The sequence below is a fragment of the Lagopus leucura genome, unplaced genomic scaffold, assembly GCF_019238085.1.
Source record: "Lagopus leucura isolate 7727_CA_CO unplaced genomic scaffold, USGS_WTPT01 Super-Scaffold_100022, whole genome shotgun sequence".
Classification (NCBI taxonomy): domain Eukaryota; kingdom Metazoa; phylum Chordata; class Aves; order Galliformes; family Phasianidae; genus Lagopus; species Lagopus leucura.
This window is the reverse complement of record NW_024962275.1, coordinates 5,518,681-5,539,712: the sequence shown is the minus strand read 5'-3', so window position 1 is coordinate 5,539,712 and position 21,032 is coordinate 5,518,681. Positions and strand designations below refer to the sequence as shown.

The 21,032-nt window shown below is 49.4% G+C and overlaps 2 protein-coding genes across 4 annotated transcripts in view; both read left to right on the top strand.

Moving 5' to 3' along the window:
- Window positions 1–139: 139 nt before the first annotated feature.
- NAIF1 (nuclear apoptosis inducing factor 1) lies at window positions 140–2,794 on the top strand. Its single transcript, XM_042878962.1, has 3 exons — window positions 140–319; window positions 541–1,049; window positions 1,668–2,794. The coding sequence occupies exons 2-3, from the start codon at window positions 545–547 to the stop codon at window positions 2,129–2,131; spliced, it is 969 nt and encodes a 322-aa protein (XP_042734896.1). The 5' UTR covers window positions 140–319; window positions 541–544; the 3' UTR covers window positions 2,132–2,794.
- Window positions 2,795–9,402: 6,608 nt separating this feature from the next.
- FAM102A (family with sequence similarity 102 member A) overlaps window positions 9,403–21,032 on the top strand; it is a 35,597-nt gene continuing 23,967 nt past the window's right edge. Inside the window, exons 1-2 of one of the 3 annotated variants that reach the window (XM_042879013.1) lie at window positions 9,403–9,574; window positions 10,612–11,248. In XM_042879013.1, the coding sequence (XP_042734947.1) occupies window positions 11,103–11,248 (146 nt within the window). In that variant the 5' untranslated portion in view covers window positions 9,403–9,574; window positions 10,612–11,102. Of the gene's footprint in view, window positions 9,575–9,872; window positions 9,930–10,611; window positions 11,249–21,032 lie in introns of those variants that run through there. The other 2 variants (XM_042879015.1, XM_042879014.1) reach the window with 2 other exon arrangements.

Below are 21,032 nucleotides of genomic sequence, written 5' to 3'. Positions count from 1 at the left end.
AGTTCTGTGTTGATGGACGGGAAAAGTACCCAATGAAATTAAAGCAGGGAAATAGGCGGGCGGGCCCAGCCTCTCGCCGGACTCACGCAGGCCCAGTGGCCCGAGGCAAACGGTGAGGCGGGGCCGGCTATAGTCCCTCGCGATGGACAGCGCGACTGGCCAATGACAGCGCAGCCCTCCCCGCGGAGGGCCAGACTTTCACCTGACAGGCAGGCGGGCGGCCCAATCAGACGAGGAAGGAAAGGGGGCTGATTCTGGAAGCCATTACGCCAGTGTCGCAGGGTGGAGGCCGTTGAGCGGGGCTTGCTGGGTGGCTGCGGTACGCAATTTGCGTACCGTTGGCGGTGCCAAGGGGGGGAGCGGGGAGGGAGCGACACCTCCGGGCCCCGAGGGGCCTCGGGCCCCCCCCCGCTCCTCCCCGGCCCGGGGCGAGCGGGCCCGGGGGGCCCCGCGGGAGTCCGGGCAGGGCCGAGGGGCGGCAGCGGGGCCCCCCGGGCCCTCAGGAGACCTTTGAGTACCACCTCCCCCGCTTCCTCTCAGGGCCATGGCGTCGCCCCCGGCTCCCCCGGCCAAGAAGCGGAAGATGAACTTCTCGGAGCGGGAGGTGGAGATCATCGTGGAGGAGCTGGAGCGCGGCAAGCACCTCCTCATCAACCACTTCAACGCGGGCGTACCGCTGGCCGCCAAGGCCGCCGCCTGGCACGACATCCTCCGGCGCGTCAACGCCGTCGCCACCTGCCACCGCGAGCTGCCCGAAGTGAAGAAGAAATGGTCCGACCTCAAGACCGAGGTGCGGCGCAAAGTGGCCCAAGTGCGAGCCGCCATGGAAGGGGGGAGCGAGAGCCAGAACGGTGGCGGTGCCGGGACGGAGGGCGAGGACCCAAGCGGTGCCACGGCTGCTCCCGTCATCCTCACCCCCATGCAACAGCGCATCTGCAACCTGCTGGGAGAGGCCACCATCATCAGCTTGCCCAGCGGGGACTGCGGGGCGGCCGATGGGACCGAGATCCCCATCACCGCCTCCACCACCACCGTCACGCTGACCCAGAGTGAGTGCTGCGCCCAGTGAAGATGCTCTGTTCCGGATTGATGGCCCAGTGGGAGGCCTGGCATCCTCCTGTGATCCCTCTGCAGGGAGCTCCTGTCAAAACAAAGCGCCCTTCTGTCGTGAAAACACATTTGTGCTGTAGGGGAGCATCTAGGAGATGTGTGTGAAAGTCAGCTTTGACAGCTGGGGTCAGCCTTAAAACAAGGAAAGCAAGGAGCCTTTGGTCCCTTTCTCTGGGGAACTAAAGTAAAAGGGAGGAATATCTCCAGAGCTGATTTCCTTATCTGTCCCAAATGGGCCATCCTGGTGATAAGTGCCATTCGAGGCCTTCTCTTTGCCCTTGTGTCAGTTGGTTAGTGGTGCTCTAAACTAGAGGTTGGAAAGAGATTTTGTCTAGACAGATATGGCGCACCCTGCTCCTTTGGACCTTGCTCTGTACATCCGAGAAGGAAACTTGGATGAGGGTGGAGTAACTTAAGTTATTTTGTGCGTTCACTGTTTATTGTATGTTATCTCACAGAACAGGCAGTATTCCTGTTACATTCCTTGAATAGTCCTGTAGATAAAAACAACCAGTGTTGCAGCTACTCCTTACCCCTTTTCTGTCCTTTGTTCTCAGTTCCTGCAGAGACAACTTACCACAGTCTGGAGGATGGGGTCGTGGAGTACTGCACAACAGAAGCCCCCGCCACCGTTACTGCCGAAGCACCCTTGGAGATGATGGCACATCAACACGAAGTATCTGCAAAACCCCAGGAGCTGAAAAGCCGCATTGCTCTGAACTCAGCAAAGCTCCTGCAGGAGCAGCGAGTGACCAACTTGCACGTGAAGGAGATCGCCCAGCACCTGGAGCAGCAGAATGACTTGCTTCAGATGATCCGTCGCTCTCAGGAGGTGCAGGCATGTGCGCAGGAGCGCCAGGCTCAAGCCATGGAAGGAACACAGGCTGCACTGAGTGCCCTCATCCAGGTCCTCCGCCCCATGATTAAGGACTTCCGTCGATTTTTGCAGAGCAATACACCCAGTCCTTCGGTGGCCGCTGACCCCGGCCAGACTGGGCAGCAAGATGGCATTATCCAGTGAAAGAAACAGCAGTGGGACTTCTTTATTGGTAAAAAATCTGCCCCTGCTGCCATTGGACACGGAGTAAGGGGTGCTGGCTCTTGTCAATGTGAAATGGCTGGCCTTGGAGCCTTGCTGAGCCCCAATGGCTTTCTTCTCTGCTAATCTTATGCTAATCTGCCTTTTCAGACCCATCCTACAGAGCAGAAGCAGGAGATTTAATAAACAAGGAACCTAACCTCGGTTGCTTTAGTTCCTCAGAAAAATAGATTTGTTTAAAAAAAAAAAAAGGGAGAGAAAAAAAGACAATTATTTTTTTATCTGTTTGAAAAGCTCTTCTGGGTATGACACTTCTTTCTTCCTCTGCCTTGATCTATAGCCTTTAACTGACTTCAAACACGGACAGTCTTGCTATTAAGACACAGCAATGAGGCTGCCAAGGTACAGTTATCATAAGCTGCAGTGTCTGGTAGTGAATGCATTTCTGTCTCTTGATGAAAGTGTTTACTGGAAACGTGGTATCAGAGGTGGTACAACCTTTCTGTGCACTGAGAGCTTGTGGATACTGCTCTTGGAGCATGAAGTTCACCCGCACAGACTAGCACTAAGCCTACTATATGCAGTTCAAATCCCACCCATATCCCCCAAGGATATAAATGGGATTAAAATAGTGTATTCACCTCATGTTCTGTGTGTGTGCAGTCATGAAATTCAACTTTAAACTCAGCAGATGTGATGAAAATGTCATGCCTTGGTTACCAGATACTGTCCTGGGATACGTACTGGGAGCAATTACCTGTCCCAGTGTGTTTAATGCACAAAGACACATAAAAATTAATTCAGGTGGGTTTACAGGCATAACACCTGTGTCTCATAACGCACAGTTTGCCAGCTTTGTCATAGCTCAGCCTCTCCAAGTGGACCTGGTCTGGAGAGCTTCAGCCACACAGCAGTTCCCAGCAGACGACGTTTAGGAGGTTGGCAGCATTGATTGGAGTGAGTGAGTTCTGGACCGTCAGCTGGTTCTGGTGGTGGTATCTGTGCTGTACTTTTTAGGAGCCAGAAGCAAATACAGCAGTTCTTTGTTGGTCTGCTAGCTGGCTTTGACTGGGATTCTGAGAAATGGCTCTGAGGTTCACCTCACTTACGTTCTCACATTTAAACAGGGCTAAGTAGCATTTGCAGCCCCTGATCTCACTGAGGTGTTGGCGCTGTTGGGTTTGGTCCTCTCTGAGACAGCTCCGTTTCACAGGATGGTGAGTGTGATTCTTGCAGACTTGGAGCAGCTTCATAAGCTTTCAGATGACAAGCTCCACTTGTAGGTGCATGGAAGCTAACTTCAAAAAAAAAAAAGTATAAGTCTTCCCCATACCTTTCACATTTAATAGGCTTGTTGCTTGCCAGATACTGCTTTTGAAGCCAAACTTTCTCAGAGTTGATGTTCTCTCACTGTTAAGTCTCCTTTTGGGCTGAGAAGTGTGAGCAAAGACTGAATTTGCACAATCACATGAAACCCTTACATATTTTATGGCAGGATGCTGCTGGAGGACCCCCAGTTAGAGCAGTGGGTGAACATTCTGCTGCCTACCTCTGCCCTTCAGTAATCTCCTCTCTTCTGGAGGCTGATGGGTGAGAAAACAGCTTTAGAACTCTGGCCCTGGAAGCTCTGACCCTTTGACACAGACGTCTTGGTGCTGAGTCAGGGCAGCAGCAGCTGCTCCTTCCCACCTTGTTGGGCATCCAGCCATGTGAGTAACGCTCTCCTGATTCTTTCTCTCAGACTTTATGGAGTCAAATCAACTGCTCAATTGAAAAGTATTTTTAAAGCAGAAAACTATGTCATGAATGTTGTTTTACCTCGTTTGTGTAATGATCTCTCCTTTACAAATAAGATTTTTAATTAAAAAAAAAATACGTTTTTTGGTAAACAGTCTCTTCCAGTTTATCAGCACGTTCCAGCAGAAGAGAGTTTGTGAAAACAAGTTGGCAACACAGAGGACTCAGTCAGAAAAGGTCAAAGAAAGCTGCAAGCAGCCGCATGTGTTGGTTTTTTCCTTGTTCATGAAATTTGTGGCCCTGCAGTTACACAATTGCCTTTTTTCCCTTTTTATTTTTCCCAGTAACATCTTTGCAGCCTTCCCCTGGCCCACTAGTTAGTTCATTGCATCTGACAGATCACCACAGCATGTTAACCTCCCAGCTGCTCCGAACACGCTGCAATAGCCCAAAATGATGGATGAAACACCAGCCTTGGGATTTAAATTGCTGTGTTCATTTTTGCAGTGACTAAGCACTTAAGCTGTCACTGTTCCTTAGGAGTAAACGCGTTGCCCTCAGAACCACCCATTTTTTCGCGTGTTTTCAGGACAAATATAGATCTTAGTCAAGCCAGTAGCATTCAGGAGCGAGTTGCACGTGCACATTTTTGTCTCATTAAAAAGATGTAGCAACTTTTTAAATGAGTCGTGTGGTTAGGGGCTTGGTTATTGCTCATGACGAGGTCATCAAACTTGGGGAGGAAGAGAGAAAATACGTCACTTACAGTCAAAACCAGGAAGATCAGGTAAACAGGGCACTGACATGCCTGGAACTTGTGCCCAAAGCTGAACAAAAAGCAAGGAACGGCATCTCACAGATGTTTATTTGTACCTGGGGATTTATGATCACCATCCAGAGCTGGAAGGAGCTGCGCAGGGATGTCCTGCCACAGGGCTCCTCAGAGGGGAGAGTGAGTGTGCTTTGTACTTCTTGCTGCTGGAGAAAGAGTTTGGTGGAGCGCTTCTGGTGGGTCAGAAGATACCTCGAGGCTGTGGCTTTGTGCTCGTGGCACCGCTAGGTGCTTCAGGAGCAAAAGTCTGGTCGTGAAGCTCAGGCAGTGAGCAGTGCGAGCAGCTCAGGCACAGCTGTCCAGGAGATGGCACTGCACAACGGGGCAAAGCACTGGGATCCTGAGCTGCGGTCTGCAGCAGAGCGCAGTGCATTGCAGAGACCTGGTGGGATGGTTCCAGAAGTCCTACAGGTCTTTTGTGCCCCGCCTTCTCCTCAGTGCTGGATCATTTCAGGTCTGGGAGCCTGGAGAAGAAGAAATTCAACAGGAGAGCAGAGGGACGCGAAGCAGAGATGCCTGTGCTCACATGCTGCTCCCAGAGCACGCGGTGCTGCTGGGCTCACAGCTCTCACTGCACTGAATTCACTGCAGACACACGGGCAGGCACAAGATACACATTAATTCCTTCATTATAAGCACTGGGGCAGGTTTCAGGATTTTTTACAAGGCCACACATAAATATGTCAGTATCCCACAAGTATCCCATGCTGAAATAGGTGCATCACAGTTCTGGAAGCTGGTCCCCACAGAGGCAGAATGATATCATCTGCATATTCGCCTCAATTACCCTGCCTCCTCCAACATGTTTTTAGTTTGTCGTGCCTGTTTTGGCAAAGTATCCTCTTGTTGCTTTATTGCTTTTTTTTTTTTTTTTTTTTTTTTGACATCTGAGAGGCTGTTGCTAACAGATACTGTCAACAGAAGTCTGGTCTGTTATGAAAATCGAAGCACTTAATATTCTTTGCCTCTCTTGCAAGCACCTGACAAGGAGCTTCACGCAGACATCAGCGCAGCTTCCAGGCTGCGCTCTGGGAGTCAGCCCACAGCCCAGCCACCTGCAAACTGGGCTCACGAGCCCCATGTTGTGGAGATCCAGGCACGGGATGAGGCTTCATAAACACAAACCTCAAGGCAGCATGAGCTCCAGTCTGAGGATTTTGGAAGGGCAAAGCTCTTCCCCTGCCACTGTCAGGCCTCCCAGAAACAAATGGAAAGCCCTGCTGCACATTGCCATGAAATATGGAGCAGATATGGAAAGCAGTAAACACAGAAGAGCCAGGCAGCTGGGCTTTCAGGTCTGGCCACATGCCTTGGGAAAGGAATCCACCGACTCCAGATTCCTATGCTCCCTGTGTCTCTGGATAACAGGATCCCCAGTCCTGGCAGGTCAGAAACACACCAGACAGGTGTGTCCTTTGCAGGTGAACAGCCTGCAAAACAACACAAGCCTGGCACAGAAAGTGAAACAGTCCCTGGGTTTATGGTGATAAGTTCACTTAAATATGGAACTAGTGAAAAACACAGATGAAAGTGGAGCTGGCAGCCTGTTATTAAACTGGGAAGAGGCAAGCTTTGAATAACTCCATACTGCAGGAAAATCCTACAGGATGGGGAGCTGGGGTTTCCAGCAGCACATGGGGCTCGTACCAGCACCCAGCCCTGCCAGGGTCAGCACTCCCAACCTGCAGTGGGCAAGGCACCGGCCCACAGCTCCCAGCTGCAGTGCATTGCAGGCACTTGGCCATCGCAGCGTGCAGAATGGAGCAGAGCGTTGTGTGATAGGCTTTTTGTTGTTGTTTTTGGGGGTAGGATGGGACGACAGGACCAGGAGCTCATTACAGTTATTATGAGAAGTTACAGATCTAATAGAGGAAAGCCAATTATGTATTTACACTGTTGCAGCAATGGTGTATAATTTGGTTTTCAAACTTTAATCATTTGGCTGCCAGGACAAATGAATTAGTCTGATGATGTTTTCCAGCAGAAGATGCTAATGATGTAGATTACAGGTTCTGATGATTTGCTCGTGTATCTGGAATTCCTCTGGGATAAGAAAGAGAATCTGATGGCTCACCACACACATTTCTCAGGATCCGTCTCACTTCACTGCTCTCAGTTCTGTCCCTTCTGAATTCAGTTTGCTTCATTTTCTCCCTGCCTGTTTATCTCAGTGCTCTAAGCTGGGAGGGAGAAAGCATGGAAAGCCATCTCTGCTCCTGCTTGCACCTTGGTCCCAAGGCAAGCAGAGCATGCAGATCAGCCCCTCTTCAGTGACAGCAGAGCTGAGGCCCAGCACAAAGCGCAGCCCAAACTGATAAATTATCTGAGGCTGATAAGATAATGCCCTGAGACAGCAAAAGTTGAGGAAGTGGTGGCAGCACTGGGGAGAGGAACCAGGAAAGGCTTAGGTCAGGCAGGACACAGGGTAAGGACGTGGCTGAGGTTCACAGAACAGAGGTGAAGGCACTGTGGGGCAAGACTCATGACACAGCAAGCACCAGCATAGGAAGAACTGAGCATTTCAGTCTGGGGTAAGCAGATTTAACATCTGTTATCAAGGGACACTGAATAAATGTTTTGGACCTGGATCAGGAAAGAATATAAAGCCAGAGGATAGGTTGGTGGATGGACAGAGATACAGCATGCCCTGTTCCCTCTGATAGCTCTTGCGTGGGGCTTGGAATGCCTTGGGGACCCCAACATCCCTCCCAGCAGCGAACAATAGAGACATTCAGAGAAGTTCTGCCCCTTTAAAAAAATGTGGATTTGTCCATAAACAATTATGCAGTATAAACACAGCAAAACCAACAGGGTGAATTTTGAACTAATAAAGATTTAATCTCTAAGTCATGAGACTGCCTTTGTTAGGAAAATATACGTACCCCTGAGAATTGAACTACGGTTGCTCTATTACACATAGCTCAGCAGCTCACTGGGCATTTTTCCAAATCAGCTTATTTTTAACATCAGATACATTATTCAATTAATTATAAAAACACTGAGGTTTTCAAGAGAGATTTCTGATAAAACTGCAGAGTAAATATGCGTGAGAACAGCAAGGATTACAATCTCTGTAAACTTTAGCATCTGAGGCTGTTGCTATAAACAAGAGCAGTCCTCCGAGGAGGTTATTTATCAGAGTGAATCATATCAGATAACACAAGGCCTCCTCCCACACAGCAAACAGACAGATCATTTGTCCTTTACCTAGTGATGGAAGTGAAAGATCGACATGTCTGTCACTGCTATGCTTAGAGAATGAGATGTGAGGGACCGGCCTGGATTCTTCAGATGCTTCCAGCATTCAGGCATCCCATCTTGGCGAATATTAGCTATTTAAAAGCTGAGCTCTTTCCCAATAAATTGAAACACAGAAAGCAAAAAAACCAGCCCATTTCCACCAATGTCTTGAGGCCTTGAAAACACTGGATATCAACTGAGGGGATGGATGATATCAACTGAGGGGATGGATTCAGGCCGTGCCTTTAAAAGCAGCCTCCACAAAACAAGTGTAGGAACACCGACATCTCCTGCAACGGTTTCACTATGCCAACACCAGAAATGCTTTCCCAGGCGTAGGTTTGTGTCTGTTTAACCTGGTGAGCAGGAACTCTTAACAGTGTTTGCTCTAATCCAGCCTTTATCTTCCATCCACATGTTGCTGTGTACTTTTCCTAGCCGATTTTCCTTTTAAAGACTCACGCTGTGGTAGAATTATTTGATAGCACTGGTATTGTCTGTATAGATGGCAAAGATTAAAGGGAAGGAATCTGGGCATCAAAGCCTGGCAAAGTGAGGGCTTCCAGGCTCTCATCCAAGCTTTGCCAGACATGCAAAGCAGCGCTGGGAAAAGTCCCTACCGTGAGAGCCTCAGCTTCTCTGCAACACATTCCTTACTTTACAAATAGGCAAATCACGTCAATGATTGCAGACTCCTTCAGGACAAGGAGAGACATTTTGTTCCGCTTGCCCTTAAACAATGGAATCCTACCTAACCAGGGCTCCCAGCCCCAGCACGGAACAGGGCAACAGCACGTAATAACAGGAGGGAACCATGCTGGCAGATGCATTCAGCTGGTTACCACATCTCACACATGGAAAATAAGACTCCAGCCGCCAGCCAGGCCTTTCCCTTGGAGAGCTGCTTGGGCAGAGAGGCTGGGTGAAGGAGGACAGGCTCCTGGCTGGCAAGCTGCAGTGCTGAGGAGGCCACAGAGCTGACATCTGTCAGAGCTGCCATCACCAAACCTGGAGCCCATAGGGAGGCACAGACACCTCAGCACAGTCAGCCCAGCTCCACGGCAGAGGCCTGCCGTCCCCTCAGCGAGCCCCACGCACCCCAGAGCCGCCCCAGAGCTGTTTAGCCTGAGGAACAGTCATGGGGCGTACCGACGGGAACGGCAATACTCCACGCTGTCCGAAGCGGCCAAACGGCCACAGCGCACCGCCCTCCCGCTGAGGCGACCCTGAGGCCACCACAGAGCCCCCGCGTCCCGCCCACTCCCTCAGCCAGGGGGCGGGTCTTACTTGAACCGATAGCCGCCTCCTCCAATCCCCGCCCTCTCTTCCCCGCCCCGATTCAGATAAACCAATCAAAGCCCTGTTCTTCCCGTCCCGCCTCTTAACTGTTGCCAATCAGGCAGCGCGGCTCTCGTCCTCCCCTCCCCCCGTCCCCGGGGAGGAAGGCGGTGGAAGGGGGTTACGTAGCGTCGGCTCGGTATTCTCGAAGAGCGGTAGTAGTTTTGCTCTGCCGTAAGGCTGCCTGCGGCGTTGGCGTAACGGGCGCAGTTGGCGTAGCGTTAGCAGAGGCGGCCGTGGCGGGGAGCAGCGGCGGCCGTGCGAGGAGAGGGCAGGAGGTGCGAGCCGGGCCCGGCGGGCAGGGAGCGGGCCGAGAGGCCGGGGAGAGAGCCGGGAGGCCGGCTGAGATCCTCCCGCGGGTCATCTCGTGGGGCAGGGGGCCGGGAGCGGGGCTGAGAGCTGGCCCGGGGGTGCCGGAGGCGGGCTGCGAGCTCGGGGCAGCCGAGTGTGCGGGTCCGGAGGCGGGCTGAGGCCTGGGGAGCTGAGCGAGGGCTGGGAGCGGGCCGAGAGCCGGAGCGCACGGCGGGACCTGCGGCACGGCTGAGCTCTGTGTCCTCACACGGCGGCGGAGCGAGGCTTCAGCCGCGCATCCCTGCGGGCAGCGGGAGCGCCGGTGTGCAGCTCTCGGCATCGGTGAGGATCGTTGGCTGCTCGGCGTTTATGGCCTCGTTGCTTTTTTGATGCTGATAAGCCTCGATGGCTTGGCTGTTGCATCAAGGTGGAGCGAAACCGCTGTCTGGCCCCCAAATGGAGCTGTTGGGGCACTTGTTGGTGCGGACCTGATGCTGGGGGAAAGAGCACTGCTCAGCGAGCCTGGCGGATGGGCATTGGATGACCTGGTTTGGTTGCTGTGCTGTGTAATCTGGAGCAGACTGCTTTTTCTTTTTTCTTTTTTCTTCTTTTTTTTTTTTTTTTTTCCCTCCTCTGCCGGTTTCTCTGTTTATGAGATACAGGTGCTAACGCTTAGGGCTGGTTGGAAAACCAGAAAAGAAACAGACTTTGCATTTCCTGAGACAGAGTTACGTGTGCTGGTTGGAGCTATGTGGGCTGTGAACTGCTTCAGATGATGACGGGTGAAAATAGAACAGATTTTTATTAGCTGCTTTGCAAAGCAGGAGTTACGAGGGGCATGACAGCAGTGAAGCTTGCTGTAGGCAAACTGGGGAAAGAGGATATTGGGACCAGGCTAATTGGGGCCATACCTTGTAAGATTGGTATGAGTGTGTGCTGAATATTACCCATCCAAACAGGTTTTTAGAGGAGGAGGAGGAGCCCAGGACTGCCTGGGACTAATTTACTCATTTCCCTCCCAAAGGCTGACCTGAAGACCTGTACCAAGGAGTAGCACAGGAAGAGGGGAGAGAACCTGGAAGCATTCTGTATGTGCTGCGCACAGACTTAAGGCTTCTTCAGAAACTCGTGATGACTTCCCACAAGAGATGCCTGCTGGAAGGGTTCTGCTGAAGTCAGGGCACTGCAGCCTCTAACTGGAACAGCTCCTGCTGGTCTGGAGCTGAGACTTACTTATCTCCCTTCCTTTTCCCTTGGAGATGTTGCAGAGATTTAATCTGACCTCTTTCTCCTCACCTGAAGCCTGCCGTGGCAATGATCCTGCAGCCAGATCTGACCACCAAAGAGAAGAAGATTGTGCATTTGAGGCTGGGCCGTCGTTGTAACTGAACTGGAATTCACTCCCCGCTTACGCTCCAGGAACAAGCGCTGTTCCTCTGCTTGTCTGTGTGTGTTTTGAGCCACTCCTCCCTCATCTTGTTTGGAGTTCCTGGGCTTTCCACGCTGAATTTGCCCATGGCTTTCCTGATGAAGAAGAAGAAATTCAAATTTCAGACAAGTTTTACTCTAGAAGAGCTGACTGCTGTCCCTTTTGTGAATGGGGTTCTGTTCTGCAAAATCAGGCTGTTGGATGGAGGAGACTTTGCTAGCTTATCTACCAGGTAAGGAGCTGCTTGCGGATTTGCTTCCTGGATGTTCTTTTTTTCCTGATTATTCTTCACTCTACTGCTCTGGCATATGGCTACCACTTGCCTGTCCTTTGATATGTTTTCACTAGTTCTGCCTTTGGGCCCCATGTGCCATATCATTTTCCAGAGGCAGGGAGAGCTACGCCTGGAGATCGTTGGCTGATAGAGCTGCACTGTGATCTTCGGAGACACAGGGAAGGAAGGAGCAGGAGGTCTCACACTTGAAGGAGATGCCCACATAATAATTTTGTTTTTGCCCTCCTTGCCCAAGTTTTCACGTGCTGTTCTGGATGTTGTGCTGTACTGCTTTTGTGCAGCACTTGAAAATTGACTCTGTAGAAAGCTGTGTCTATAGAAGCAACTCAGCCCTCCCCAGCTTTGCTCTCTGTTTCGAAGTTACTGTTCTTGATAAGAGTGGAAGTAGCTTGCTTTGCATTGCAAATTGCTGTGCAAGGGAAAACTGCTGCCTGCAGTCAAAGTTGTTGGTGCTAAAGATACAGTTTATCTCCTTGAACAAATAGCCTTGGATCTTCCAATTTATAGCTGCAGTATTTTCTTTGTAACGATTTATCATATTGGGATCCTTCTGCTACCTATTTTATGAGGTTTTTCTGTCGTTGTGTATGGGTGTTTCTCAGGCTCCTTCAAGCAGACTTGTCCCCACTCCTGCTACTAATTGCTAATAAAAACTCACTTTGTTTCCAGCTATGCACATAGATTATCACCAGCAGTATGCAAATGCAAATTCCATAGCAGCCTGGACTTGCTTTCTTTCTGCCCCAATATGTGAAGGAAGCCTTCCATGGCATTCAAACTTGTTTTTTAACTTTCCTGTGTAACTACTCGACTTTAAAGGTGCAGTGTGTGCTTCTGCTTGCTGGTAACTGTTTCATACCAGAACTAAAGCCTGGTTTGGTCTGGTTTTCCTCTCTGTGGTGCAGTGCGTTGTGCTTTCCCTTACTGGGAGAGATTTTATTGGGCAAGTGTGAAACATTTCTGTCTTGGAAACAGAAATGATAGGGCAATGTTCAAAGCTTGTTTCTTTTTCCAGAGGCATGTTGCAACCTCATCTGAGGTGTATAGGAACTGTGGGCATGGAACACATGCAAAAATGGACTGTGAATTAATTTCTCTTTTGAAGAATATCTATCAAAAGAGCTTTTCCTTACAGCGTACTCTCTTGAGGCTACATCCTTGTGTTTGGTGGAAGCAGCTTATCTGAGGAATTCAACCACTATATGAACTTAGAAAGAAGTTAACCCCTCTGCTTCCTGGAGCCATAATAAGCTGAATTAAATGGAGGGTGGCTCAGGAAAAGCCTGCAGCAGGAATGTCAATCTCCATCTCCTTGTTGTCCTTGAAAGCAGCTCCTAGGAGCGCTGCTGGTGGCTGCTGACACTGCCAGCCGCCCAGGCCGTGTCTGGTTGCTTTCAGAGCTGGCTGGGGTTCAGCAGTTCTCAGTGCGCAGTGTGTTGCAGATTGCAGATGTGTTCCAGCAACAAACTCATCTGTAATTCAAACCAAACACATCCAACGCACTCAATGGCTTATAAACGAGCAAAGGGGAAGTCGGCTGGTAGGCTTGCTGCCTTTCCCCCTGACCTGGTTGTAGTCTAACTGAAAGCACATGGAAACCTGTTCCTGCTGGGAAAGTTATGGGTCTCAATGGTATTGAGTCATTTGACCTTTTTCAAATATTTTCCCCTGTTGCAGTTACAGAAACTTCATGAATTTCCAGAAGCGGTGAGGAAAAGAGGTACTGCATGGAAAGGCTTCCAGATCCTGCCATGCTGATGTGCTCCTTTAGTCATTTTCCATGATCTCTTTGAAATTCCGTGGACCTGGAGAAGTACAGGGAAGCTGGTGCTATATCTATGTTGTATGAAAAGCTTGTGCACTTAGTTAGGGATTGTGATCATTTTTCTTAAATCAGCCACGTCAAAAAATGATTGATTTGGGGTTGAAAGGTCTTTTGGGTCATCTTAGGATGAACAGCTTACGCAGGAAGTTTCAGTGTTTGCTCTGCAATCGGTTTGGACCTTTTCTTTGGTCTGTGGCAATGAGAAAGTATGCAGCTGTGCTCAAAGTACTCTTGCTGTCCATGTGTTTTCAGAGACTTGATCTAGCCAAGGTGCCCCATGTAACCCTGCAAGTGGAGCAGGGAGAAGTAGGTACAGGGCATGCTGAATCAGATTTTCTTTTTTTCCTCAATTAAGTGGTTTACAATGTGAGAAGATAAAAGTTCTCCAGAGACTGTGGTGAGGGTGGGGATGTGGTATTCCCAGTTAGCTGCTGAGCGGCGCTGCGTTACTCTCACCTGTGGGCAGAAGCGGGTGGCTGTGTTGGCCTGACCCTGTCCCAAGTCCACTGGGGCCTGGCTTGTAGGTATGTATTACGGAGTCACACCTTTCAGCATGAGTCTGGAGGGGCTTTGGGGGCAGTGGGGCAGATGAGAGCAGAAGCCCCTACGCCTCCTGTCATGGGTTAGGGGCCAAGCAAACCCGCTGAGAGGGGAACCTGCCTGGAGTGCAGCATGAATTAAGATGGTTAGGAATTCAGGGCACTCTGGAAGAGGACCAAGTCCTGTCACCACATTGACTTGAGGATCTGTGTCTTGTTTTGTTGTTTGTTTGGCTTTTTTCCGTGCATACAGGTGTCCCTTCTCCATGCATGCAGTGTTAACACCTCACTTTAGGCTGTGAATATTTTAGTGGCTAAACCTGCAGCTATAAATTTCCTTTCCCCTCCTCTGTAAAATCTTCTCCTTATGCTTTAGCAGGGCTTCTGAGGATAAGAGCAGTTTCAGTAACAGGGCTCTACTTAACAAACATCTGTCATCCCTGGGTTTATCCCTCTCCTTTAGAAGCTGGTCTTCTGAAAGCACATCTGAGCCAGGTGTGGGCCAGACAGATCCTGTATTTCCCCACTGAGCAGTACCTGTGTATGCCTTGAATATTATTAATCCAGATACTAAAATAGCACAACCACCAGTGAATTCAGTTGCCTCCCAAGTAGCTTTAAAAATAGCAGGCGTGGAGCAGCGGGGATGTATTCATGGCAACCGTTTTTGTGGAGCAGATGGGCTGCTGCGTTTTGCACCGGTGTGAAGCTTTGTGTTGTGTGCGTCTTTATTCCTGGATAAATGACATAACAGCCTCATCTGGGCTCTGTGCATCTGTGCAGGTGCTGGCTCTGCTGGGCAAGAGAGCGTTTCCATGCAGCTGGAAGCAGGGACATCCAAACAGGGCAGAAAGCTGCAGCTCGTGCAGTTACGTCGTTGGGTATTACTGGGGAAGACTTGATTAAATCCCCCCTCGTGTTCTGCCCCCCCGCCTACAATGTCAGTTAATGCTGAGTGGCAGCCAGATGCTCTTTACCTCTGTGCTGATGACTCCTGTCTGCATGTTGGCAGAGAGCAAAGCTGGTGTGTGATGTAAGGGAAGTGGAAAGCCAGGTGTTATCCACGCACTTATAACACCTCATCCTACATTGTTCTGTTAGTTTGCCAGCAGTTTAGCTCTGGTATTTCTGGATTTGAAGGAAGGAATTGTTCTCTGAAAACCCCTGGCTTACTCTAACGGGAAGACTGTTTTGCAAGAGCTTAACGACATTACAGGCATTTCCCACCTTCCACCTTGTCTTCTGAAGGCAAGAAGTGCTACCTACCAAGCCAACCTGTGGTTCCATTCCCCTTCAGCTGTATTTCCATAGAGGACATGCTTTCTCAAGCATGTGTAGTGCTTCAGCCTGATTTTCTGATCTTGGCACTCCTGCAGCAACCAGAGAATAGAGTTTTTCTGCAGCCCAACAGCTGTTTGTATGCAGGCTGGAGTGGAACAGTGGTGATGTGGGAAGAGTTGACCTTGCTGGGGTGGTCTGGCCCTTGTGCCATAGCCTGAACCAGGAATGTTCTTGCTCTTGCAATTTGTAATTAACAGTGAAATCCACTTCCTGCACTGTGTGCGTGTGGAAAGCTGCATGCAGAATGCCAAAGGAAATACTGATACTGGGGGAGGCTCCTCACACCCATGGTTCCACGTGGATTAAGGTCTGTGGTGCTGTCTCTGCTGTCCTTGTGTGGACGCAGATCTAAAGCTGCTTGCTTCCCTCCTGTGATGCGAAGCCTCATTGTGTCATACTCATAGGGGCAACTTTGTTTCTGTAGGACGTAAATAGAGGGGGAGAGGCGCTGCCCTGCTGGTAGGTGATTCCAACGCTTTTGTTAGGGGAGATTCAAGTTTCACCACCCCATAAATGCAACGGTCTCTGTGATGCAAGTCAAAAATCAACTAATTCACTGCCTATGCCTAAATTGCCATTATATCTGTCTCCTTCTGACCAGAATAGCATTAATTTTGGCTCATCAGAGACCAAAGGATGGATTTGGACTAGCTGAGATTTAAATCTTCCATACTGTGTCCTTTAAAGCAAAGGGTAGGTAGTGAAATTGTCTCTTCAGAGCTAGCCTCTTCAAGAGGGGAAGACAGCTATCTGCCATGAGAAGAGAGGGCTGCTGTGTGCACCTTGCCTCCACTGGGGTTGCTGTGGTGTAGTGAAGAACTTGGTGGTGGCTCTGAATGGCTCTCCCACTTCCATATTTAGTACAACGTGTGCTTGGCTTTGTCCTCTGCTGCAGCGTGTGGTGTGAAAACAGTTTAACAGCGTTCTTGTTGCACATGTCTATAAATGCCAGTCTTCCCTGTGTATAAATATATTCCAAATATATGGACTGAAAGAGTAAGTTTCAGTGCTGCAGAGCAGCTTCTTTGTATTGCACATGCTAACCTCCTGCTGTGTTGGCTGTAGCCTCAGGAATGGACTGGGAGTGTTAATGGAAGAGGCATCTGAATGCAGCCTCTAGAAACACTCTGCAGTTAAACACAGCCTGATTCAAGGCTGTAATAAGGCACAGTACCTGCCCTGCTTGCGTTCTGGAACAAAACAGGAGAAACTACACAGCAAAGGTGAGAAAAAGGGTTTTCATTACAGCAATATGGCAAAATGTTGGTGAGAGCTGTGAGAACAGCAGCAGCTGTTGAGGTTTAACCTCAGCTTAGTTGAGGTATTAGAAAAAGTGCAGAAGTGATAAAGCAGTGTAAGGCTGGTCACCAGGACGACCTCTGGTAGGCTGCTGCACCTGCAGGACCAGGCAGCAGGGCCCTGCAATGCAGGGAGCTTTGCACCAGCCTTGCCCCTTCCCATTGCAGATCACCAGCTGGAGCCTGGTGTGAGATGAACAGAGTTCTGTTCAAACTTCCCTGCCCTGGAGGCTGTATCCTGCTGGGTCAGAGCTGTCCCTGTTGGTGCTCTAGCTGGCACTCCTGTTTTTACGCAGGAGCTGCTTTACTGACCAGCAGCTGAAACCTAAAACTCCAAGTGATACTTTGTGTGCACAGCATCAGTAAGTGCTCACATACAGTCTGCTTTTGAGCTTCCCCCATAGAGCTGACTCTGAGCTGGCAGTGCTTTGACACTCTTAGCAGCAGCCTTATCTGTGTGACTTAAACAGTGCTTGGCTCAAAAAATTACTCACTGGGAAGTGTGTTCTGCTTTGAGACTGGGGCCCTGTGGCCTGCCTGGTTTACAGAACAGCACTGCTATCAGCCCTGGCTGAGGACACGGAGGGAGGAGAGGGTGCCCCAATTGCCTTTTAAAGACCTGTATTTGTTTCTGAACTATGGGGGAAACCTCAATGGCTTCCAGGCTGTTTATTCTTTGTGCTCTGTAGCTGCCACCAGTGTTGACTTGAGCTTTGAAGCTGTATTTCTGAGGAATTCATGCATGCCTCCAGGAGCCTGTGGTCTCACTGCACAGTTGTTAGTACTTTAATAGGCCATAAGTTGCCAATAGCAAGTTGCTATTCTGGTACCAGTTTCGAGATGAGTGAGATAGGTATGGAGCTATTCTTAGTGTCATTGCAGGAAGGTACACCTGCTGGTGGGAGAGATTTCCAGCTTCTCCCTCAGATCACAAACGTCTTTCGCTTGTCAGCACGATGGAATAGCACAGTGAGCTCCTGCAGCGTCACAAGCTTGACTCTGTAAGTTCTTGCTCTGTGCAAAGACAGACGGATGTGGCTCTGTGCGTGGCCTCCTTTCTCAAACAGGATGTATTCTGCATCCTTTGTGAGCTGCCAGCTCTGCCCGCTCAGAGCTGGGGGTGCAGTTGCCTCCAAGATGGGTCACGCATTGGTTTCTAGCTGTTCCTCCTCACGTAATGAAGCACCAGCCTTTAGGAGTGTCCCAGATCAGTATTTTGATCTCCTTTCTCCTTTGTACCAACCTGTGACCTCCTATCAGCAGTGAAGGTGATCTGTGTTACCCCACCCTGTGCCGGCTGCTCCACCTGCAGGATGGGAGGCTTTTTATTTCTGCAGGTTGTTCACATTATGCCTTTGTGTGCTTGTTGGGAGGCATGGCGCACGTCACTACCTCTCCTGCCTCTGTGTCATGATCTCTGGTACCACACACTGGGGCTCAGTATCTCAGTTTAGTGCCTGGCTTTGAAAGGCACTTCCTACTGGCCAAACAGTTGGGCCTGTGTTTGCTGGCTAAACAGCCCTGTTGTTTGGTGTGTTTCCAATCTGAAGAGCAAGAGAGGGCATTGTTCTGTGGGATTTGAATTTGCTGCTCTTCATGAATGTCATTTTCATGTGCTTTGTAGGAGTCTCCTGCATTATTCAAATGATAAAATTGAGATGAGGAAAAGATACAAAGGAAATGGGATGGGGCTGTGGGGGCAAGGAGGAATATGAAGAGGATGTGCATGGAGGCCAAAGCATGGGGGGAGGCAAATGTTGAAGAGAGACAGGATATTCCAGATAAGCCAGAACATATACAGCCTGCATAACGGATGCTTTCCATGTGGACAGAAAGTAGCTGAGATGGCAAAAGAGCAGGATTGTGCCTTTCCTTCAGCTGCATTTATTGTGTGTTGCTGATGAGGGGAGGCCTTGTTGTAGGTCGCATGCTGTTGTGGGAGATGGGGCTGGAGCTAAAAATACTTCCATGTAAGTATTCTAAATAATAAATGAATGCTGTTTGTTGAGCCTGAAAGTGCTGGAGCTCACGTGGGAGGAAGGAAGACAGCATGTGGATTTGCTGTGCTGGAAGGACTGGAAAGCTGTGGTGTTAATTTGCAATGCATCTTCAGAGACCGACAGAAACCAGCACCCTGCGTGTGGTTGGTAACCAACCCTGACATGTGCTCTCTAAAATAAAAATCATAATAAAAAAAGGAAATAAAACCACAAAGCTGAAATGAGGCTTTTTGGAGATTACTGCTTCCTAGAGCTGTGTGTTTGCCAAAGCGAGGCACGTCCCTTCTCTGCCATGCAGTGTGCAGAATGGAGGAGATGAAATCTGAGGGTTTGGTTGGCACCTTCCAAAAACTGTCAGGCACTGTGCTCCAGACTGGCTTTGCAATGGCAAAGCAGAACAAGGAGCCCAGAGGGGAAAGTCTGTAGATGGGATGTGGCCTCAGGGTATCAGCTGGGGACAGTTACCTCCATTTTGCTTTCAGAATAAAACTTTGTTTGAAATGACTGCAAGGTGTTTCACTAATGGCTGTTGGGTTAATGATCAACAGAGGCTGCTGCCTGTGCCTGCTGTTGCTCACAGGATGCATCAGCACAAAGCCCACCATCATCAGCGCTGCATCTGGAGCTCTTGTCCCTAGAAAGCACAGATTGGGGTGAGAGTGCTGCAAGATGGGGAGGCCAGAATGGCTACTGCCCAGGGGTTCTAACTGCGCTGTTCTGTCTAATCACTCACATCTCCAGACTCTAAGGGATGATATTGCTCATCAAAGTGAGGGGATTGATGGCCAGGAGAGGGGAAAGGAAAGGCTCGCCTGGGAAAACTTGGAATCCTCCCCCCCTTAAAATCTGACTCTGTCAGGCTTTATCTGCACTTAACACATCCAGCCTCACCTTTGCTGTCTCTTAGCAGGGCTTGCAGTGGATCCTGGCAAGGATTCCAGCTTGGCTGTTTTTCTTTCTCTGTGCTTTTTTTGTTTCTCTTGCTAGTTCCCATTCTTCATGTTACCATGTAGGTATGTTGCTGACTGCAAGGGGCTAATCTAGGATATTTATAATCGAGCAATCTTTTCAGGTCTCTTATTGCTCCATTGCTCTGGAACGAAGCAGTAGTTGTAGACTTGCTGTTCCAGGGCAGCCCAGCTCATGTCCTGCTTCCAGAGTAAGCAGTAAGGGCTGTTTCAGAGACAGGCTGCCTGCCTGTGTTACAGGTGATTATGCAGTAGCCTGTCTGGAGGAAAGCTCTTTTCCTGACTTCTGTCAGGGGCCTGTTATGTTTTATTTCATACTTCAGTAACACCAGGCAATTGCATCTGCATAAATGTTGAATTCCTTTCATGTACAGCCTTGCTCATCTTTTGTCTTCAAGTAGCCCTCAGTGCTCATTGCCACAAGGAAATGCTGTGCTGTGGAGGAGTGTATTTCCTATTTTTTTGTTTGCTGCCTTCCTGCTTTGCTGAATACCTTATAGCCTCTGTATTAGGGATGGCTGATCATGATCTGCTTGGGCGCTGTTCTCTTTAAGGTTGGTTTCTGATGTAGGTTTACAGCAATGGCTTTTCCTGCATTCCATCCAAGCGTGACTGTTCTTTCAAAACAAATCTGCATGTTGTCTTCCCTCCAGAAGTGATTCATGCTCATCTCCAATGGTTGTTCTCACTAGTGGGAAATCAAGGATGTGCATCTGAATGCAGCCGATGGTGTGAGCCGCAGGGGAGGTAAATGTGCTGTGATCCTCCCAGCCCCACTCCTGGCAGCCAGGCAGCAGGAGCCCATTCTAATGCTTCCCAGTGGCATAACCAGCACAAACTGCTGTCACAAAGCAAAGCGTTTTCCTGCCTTCTGCTCCTACCCAAGATGTAATTAACGTAATTACCTCTCTTTGGTTGAGATGCAGTCAGTGGGGTGCTACTTATGTCACCAGGTATTGGGCTTTCTGACATTAGAATCACATTATCTGGAGCTGTGGATCTAGAGAAACAAAAGCTGCCAGCTGCATGTGTGTCCCTGCTTCTCTCCTCTCATGCTGGCTGTTGCTCCTCTGACTTCATTACTTAGTGTAAAACTGACAGAAAATCTAACCAAAAGGCAGGTAGTCATTTTCTGCCAGCTTTGCATATTGAAGCAGCACGATGGTGGTCTGACTCTCCAGGGTCAAGGTGAAAGGGAGAGGTAGGAAGGAGGAAGGCAGTATCAAGAATCCCAGCCTGTTGCTACTTGGATGATGAGCCAGGGCTGCAGCAGGCTCTGCTCAGCAGCCATCTGTAATTTGCAGCCTTCTACCGAGTGGCCTTTCTGCAGGTTAACAGCAATATTGATATTGATAGGTGTGTGAGTTCAGAGAGAACGCGTTTGTACCTCGTCCTTAAAACCAGTGACCTGGTTTGTAATGCTGAATAATGCCTTTATAAACAAGCCATCATAAAACATTTCTATTCATGGTGGGATGAAAAAGCTGGTCTTAATATATAAAGGGACTTCTATTGGTTTTCACTAAATGTGCAGCATATAGGAGTGACTCAGAAAAACATGTCTGGGCACAGGAGGGTGTTCCCTCTTAGGTAACTGATCCTACTTTTAGCACTGGGGTTGACTTCAGGCAGCTTCTTTAGTGAAGAGCTCTTCAGTGTACCTGAGCCTAGTTGCAGTGATGTTACATCACACGGTGTTAATGAAATTATCCCAGAAATGAACTTGGCCTCCTGTGCAGGTTAATTTACA

What these genes read in the sequence shown, in the direction of transcription:
- NAIF1 (XM_042878962.1), top strand. Translation starts at nt 545, where the DNA reads ATGGCGTCGCCCCCGGCTCCCCCGGCCAAGAAGCGGAAGATGAACTTC. An exon ending in CACCGTCACGCTGACCCAGA is followed by an intron (nt 1,050 to 1,667) that starts GTGAGTGCTGCG and finishes CTTTGTTCTCAG; the next exon opens with TTCCTGCAGAGACAACTTAC.